The sequence below is a fragment of the Apium graveolens genome, chromosome 6 (genome assembly GCF_009905375.1).
Source record: "Apium graveolens cultivar Ventura chromosome 6, ASM990537v1, whole genome shotgun sequence".
In the NCBI taxonomy this organism is placed as follows: domain Eukaryota; kingdom Viridiplantae; phylum Streptophyta; class Magnoliopsida; order Apiales; family Apiaceae; genus Apium; species Apium graveolens.
The window spans coordinates 239549366-239555715 of record NC_133652.1 but is presented as its reverse complement, the minus strand read 5'-3'; the positions used below and the strand labels follow the sequence as shown (position 1 = coordinate 239555715).

The following is a 6350-nucleotide window of genomic DNA, read 5'->3' as shown; positions in this document are numbered from 1 at the left end:
TAGATTTTGACCATTGCCATTTTTAGATAGCTCATGTTACGAGCTTCATTTTGATATGTAGTTCGTTCGATTCCGATGCACGGTTTAGGAGAAACGGCCGTTTCAAGTAACGGCGTTTCGCGAACGAAACTTTTCCCCTCGCCTTACTTTGAAACATAGGTTAAAGACCAAAAAGGGTTAATTAATGTATGAAACATTTATGGTAAGTGTGTTAGGCAGTTGGTAAGACACTCGCGAAGAAATCGCTTTAAAACTCGTAAAGGTTAAATTATTAAAAATGGTGGAGCCGAGGGTACTCAAGTGACTTAAGCGAATCAGTAAGCGCAAAACAAGCGTTAGAGTCTAAGTTAGTTAAAGTATAAATTTACAAGTGACTTTGGGTTTAATTCCAACTTACTTGTTGTTTATAGGTTACCAGACTCGTCCCGAGCCTTTTATCACCCCAAGTCGCTCAGGCAAGTTTTCTACCCGTTATACTGTTGTTGTGATGTATATATGTATTTGCATTATCTTGCGATAGATGCATGTGGTTAATTAGCAAATGTTGCAATATATTGAAGCATGCTGCTATGATATATATATATATATATATGCATGACTGTTTCGTATTCTTGCTTTATATATCTGTTGATTCAGTTGATAATACCTATGCTAGAGGATAGCAGTATTTTGCATATACCCTTATTATAAGGACCCAAAAGGTGAAAACATTTTCTAAAACCGGGAGTCGAGGATCCCGAGTAGAATTTGTATATATGTATATATATATACTTATATATATATATATGGTTATAGTTTTCAAAACTATTAATCGAATAAGGGTTATTCGATAACTTTATTTTATTATTGAATATTATTTCGAATATTCATTCGAGGGCTTATGACTCAGTTTGTTTTATCATTTGAATATTACTTGAATATTCTTTTGAGGACTTATGACTCCTTTATTTTATTATTGAATATTATTTCGAATATTCATCCGAGGACTTATGACTCCTTTATTTTATTATTGAATATCATTTGAATATTCATTTGAGGATGTATGACTCCTTTATTTTTATTTAATGAATATTATTTATAATATTCATTCGAGGTATTATGACTCCGCTTGGTATTTAATAATATTCTTTATTTTATTAAAGAATAATGCTTCGATAACCAACTTACTTTTGATTATTCAAATAAAGATATTACTTTCGTATAAGTATATCTTTGATTATTTGCTATTCATTTCAAGTATAAGTTTCCCAACTTCTACCTCAATCATTCTTTATGGGAATATTATTTAAATAATAATATTCAGATATTTCTTTCATATCGGGACTGATTTATTTTAATAAATCAGTATTACTCCAAACATTCTTAAAAATGTTTTCGAGTCATCAAAATGATTTTTAAAAGTTAGAGCGGATCCCAAAACCCATTTTTATATTTAAGATCTTCCTTTCAAAGGGGACTTGAATACTCGCTTAAAAATCTAAGGGATCCGGCTCTATGGTGTATTTTATATTCGCAACAAGGTTACAGTTTTGGTAAATGAATTGATTACTTACCCAACGTTCGGGAAGTAAGTCCATCTATTGAGTCGGCATAAGCAACATGGGCTCAGTGGGCATCCATGATAGTGTAAGTGGCTCAGTGGGAGTCCATCAAATGTATAAGTGGCTGAGTGGCAGTCCAGCATAAGGTCCTATTGCGACCAGGGTGATGACCAGTGGGGAATTCGTCCATCTACTAGTAGAAAAGGTTACTTATTGGTATCTTTGCCTGATCAGCGAGATATCTGGTTTGTGCCAAAATTCTTTTCCTTTCCAAAATTCATTGGATATTTCAAACTCTGTTCATACTTTACATGACAGAGGTTTTCAGGAAATGTATAAAGAAGATGTATATGTGGATATATATATATATATATCAGAACTTAATGAAGTATATCATAACTTCATTTCCTTTAATAATATTTCAAAGATTTAATCTATTCAAATCTTGTCTTGTAGTCTCATCTATGTGATGAACTGTTGAAAGCTCGTTATACTTTGAACGGTGGTAGTTCAAGTAGCTTTTTAAATGATATAAGTGTAGTGAAGTATTTGGTAACTTCATCCCTTGTTTTTACTTATATCTAGTAAGTAATTATCTTACGCACGATAAAAGATTCTAGTAAGTATCCATTTAGATACTTATATTATTGTTATCACTATATATTATCTTGCGAGCTGTAAGGCTCACTCTTGCTTTATTTCTTCATCACACAACAACAGTTAGGAAAGATGGCCAGACTTCAGCAGACCCAGCGCAAGCGCGTGGGAAGCGTCCCGCGTCTTCCCGATGATGTTGTGGCTGCTATAGCTGCAGAGGTAGATCTATTGGTAGATCAGGCATTCTATTTTTGAGAATCAATTATGTATAATTATAACTTGTGGCAGATAATGGCAATTAACTGTAAATTTATCAAGTAATCATTTTGGGTTATAATAACTTGCAAATTGTGGATTCAAAGACTTGTACTTATTTCAGTTTCATCTCTGAGACTATAACGGGTTGTGGTGTGTGTTAGTGTGGGGTCACAGCATAAGGTTATTATTATTAATTAAGTGAAGTGATATTGTGGAAAGAAAGACCGTGACGACCCAGATTCCCGACCCCGGATCTGGGGGTGTTACAATTACCATATAATGCGATTTCGATGTCTTAAATATCCAAATACTATCATAATTAGGAGCTGATTTTGATTTTACAGTCCACAAATATATGTTTTCTGAATTCGTTACTTATTCATTTTCAACGAGCCTTACCATTATGGAAAGGTCCCGGAATTTTCTACATATTTCATGTTTTATACTTTTTCAGATAAAATCATCTTCATAGAGTAAATTGGTATTCTTTGAAACTGATCATATTTGACTTTATCCTGATTAGCCATTTTATACAGTAGATTGCATTCAATGTACCATTAAATTGAATTCAATGCACCATCATCATTTTATATTATCATGCATTTTTAATATTAATGCATATGTGTTTTCTTGCATATTTTTAAATATTGACCGAATGTGCTTATTATAAAAGTGTTAACGAAGCATGCACACGAAAGAGAACCAATTTGAGATACAGCAGAAATTCATGGGTATGATTATAAATTCATGGCCATGAATTGTTTCTGATTTTTTTTATTATGTTTATTATACATGTGAAATATGAAATTTTAGTGAACTTCTAAATTAAGATATATCATTATCTTGATATTAATGTGTATTACCCTCTCTTTTAGTAATCAAAATGTCGAATCTTACAAAACTTGAATTCAACGCACTTCATGTCACCGAATTTTTTTTATTTGACATGGATTCTTGATGCTGAAATCCATCTTAGTGCAATGGGCCTCAGTGACACTATAAAAGAGAGAAATAAAACCTCCGAACAAGATAAGGCAAAAGCCATGATATTTCTTCGCCACCACCTTGATGAAGGATTGAAAACTGAATATTTGACTATTAAATATCCATCAATACTTTGGAAGGATCTCAAAGAAAGATATGACCACCAAAAAAACGGTGATACTTCCTAAAGCTCTCTATGATTGGCTACACTTGCGATTGCAAGATTATAAAAGTGTGAGCGAGTATAACTCTACCATGTTTAAAATTACATCTCTATTGAAATTATGTGGAGAGAATATCACCGATAAAGATATGTTGGAAAAAACATATTCCACTTTCCATGCCAATAATATGCTCTTGCAGCAACAATATCGTGAACGTGGATTCACAAAATATTCTGAGCTGATTTCTGTTTTGCTTCTTGCTGAATAAAATAATGAAATTTTGCTGAAAAACCATCAAGCACGTCCAACTGGCTCAACACCATTCCCTGAAGTGAATACGGTGACTAATAATGAATTTATAGATAATAAAACAGTTGGACGTGGACGTGGACGTGGATGTGGATATGGACATGAACGTGAGCGTGGACGTGCCCGTGGTCATGGTTTTGTGCATGGTAGAGGCCGTAATCAACAAAATCCCCCCAACTTTAAAAAGAAGCCTTACTACCATAAACGAACAATAAATAAGGAGAAATCCGAGGAAAGTACGATGGTTAAAAGGGGTGAAAGTACTTATAGACGATGTGGAATGAAAGGTCACTGGAGAAGTACATGTCGTACCTCCAAGCACTTTGCTGACCTATATCAAGCATCTTTAAAGAATGTTGAAACTAATTTTACCGAACAGAATGATCCTTTGGGGATTGCCCATCTTGAAGCACATCTTGGAAGTGCTGATCAAGTTGATCCTTCGGCCTTTACTCACATGGAAGTTGGTGATTTCTTTGAAGATGTTGATGTGAATATACCTAAATTTGGTGGTGATGAGCCTAAGAATAACTAAACAAGGCCTTAGATTGACTTTTGAACTATGATAATCATCCTTATCAGTTGTTTATATAATTTTCTTTTCGATAATATAGTACTTGAGATGTTCTACCTCTACTTCTAATTTTATTATTTCGTGAAGAAATATGGCCAGCAGCCTCTCATCATGTGTTATAAAAAATGAGGAATCTTTTTGTTTGGCGAATAGTGCAACAACACATACAATTTTGAAAAATAAAGCATATTTTTCGCATCTAACATTAGCCAAAGCTAATGTAAATACAATATCGGGTGCATCAGATATAATTGAAGGCTCCGGAAGAGCAAGTATAGTGCTACCCAATGGTACATGTTTATTGATTGAAAATGCAATGTTTTCCACCCGATCAAAAAGAAATCTTTTGAGCTTTAAAGATATACGCCACAACGGCTATCATATTGAGACAAAAAATGAACGTGATAATGAATATTTATGTATCATGACTATAGTCTCGGGGAGGAAACATGTGATAGAAAAACTCCCATCATATAATTCTGGATTATATTATACTTTCATAAATCCAGTTGAATCACACATGTCTATTAATACAAGATCTGTTGACCCGATAAATTTTACTATATGGCATGATCATTTAGGCCATCCGGGTTCAACAATGATGCGAGGAATTAATGAAAATTTAAATGGACATCCACTCAAAAACAAAATTGTTCCATTGTCCAAAGATTTTTCATGAGTTGCTTGTATTCAAGGAAAATTGATAACAAAACAATCTCCTGTGAAAGTTGCCATTGAATGCCCAAAATTTTTGGAGCGAATTCAAGGAGACATATGTGGACCAATTACCCCATCTAGTGGGCCATTTCAGTACTTTATGGTACTCATTGATGCATCAACAAGATGGTCACACGTTAGTTTATTGTCCAATCGTAATGTGGCTTTTGCATGACTCATTGCTCAAATAATTCGATTACGAGCACAATTTCCTGATTATAATATAAAAAAAATAAGATTGGAAAGCGAAGGATAGTTTACATCCCAATCTTTTAAAGATTATTGTATGTCTTGGGATTGAAGTGGAGCATTCCATTGCCCATACACACACTCAAAATGGTCTTGTTGAGTCTTTCATTAAAAGGCTACAACTAATTACGAGACTATTCCTTATGAGAACAAATTTACCAACTACTTCCTGGGGACATCCAATATTACATGCGGCTTCTTTAGTCCGGTTAAGACCGACTTCTTATCATAAATATTCCCCAATACAACTGGTAAATGGTTCAGAACCAAATATCTCTCACTTGAAAATTTTTGGGTGTGAAGATTAGGGGTATATATTGGATTTGATTCTCCCTCAATTCTTAACTATTTGGAGCCCAAGACTGGAAATTTATTCACGGCAAGATTTTCCGATTGTCAATTTGATGAGACAGTTTTTCCTGCATTAGGGGGAGATAAGACAAAATTTGAAAAAGAAAAGCAAGAAATTTTGTGGAATGCAGTATCCTTGTCTCATTATGATCCTCGAACAAATCAATGTAAACTTGAAGTTCAAAAGATTATCCACCTATAAGAAGTCGCAAATAGATTTCCTGATGCATTTATTGATGTCAAGAATCTGACAAAGTCACATATACCAGCTGTTAATGTTCCTTGTAAAATTATACTTCCTGGAGAAGATAATAAAATCATGCTAGAAAATGAGACTAAAGCATGCCAGAAGCGTGGTAGACCTATTGGATCCAAGGATAAAACTCCAAGAAAAACAAGGAAACTTGATAAGAAAGTTGGAACATCAAATGACATCATACATTTAATCACTGAAGAGACGTCTTCCAAGGATGATCAAACACCTGAAATTGTTGATAATGAAGAGATCTCAAAAAATTATGTCATTTAAGGAAAGAGGTGGAACAAAAAAGACATGGATGATATATTTGCATATGCAGCTGCACTTTACAGTTCTGAGGAAATCGA

General features: G+C 33.8%; 1 protein-coding gene across 1 annotated transcript; it reads left to right on the top strand.

The window, feature by feature from the left end:
- The first annotated feature begins 3376 nt into the window (after positions 1–3376).
- On the top strand, positions 3377–4388 carry LOC141665808 (uncharacterized). The gene is made up of 2 exons (XM_074471791.1): positions 3377–3554; positions 3907–4388. The coding sequence occupies exons 1-2, from the start codon at positions 3377–3379 to the stop codon at positions 4386–4388; spliced, it is 660 nt and encodes a 219-aa protein (XP_074327892.1).
- Positions 4389–6350: the final 1962 nt, after the last annotated feature.

Excerpts from the sequence above, each read along its gene's own strand:
- LOC141665808 (XM_074471791.1), top strand. The coding sequence starts at position 3,377 with ATGGGCCTCAGTGACACTATAAAAGAGAGAAATAAAACCTCCGAACAA. Across the intron at positions 3,555-3,906 it reads ATATGACCACCAAAAAAACG|ATAATAAAACAGTTGGACGT; the intron begins GTGATACTTCCT and ends ATGAATTTATAG.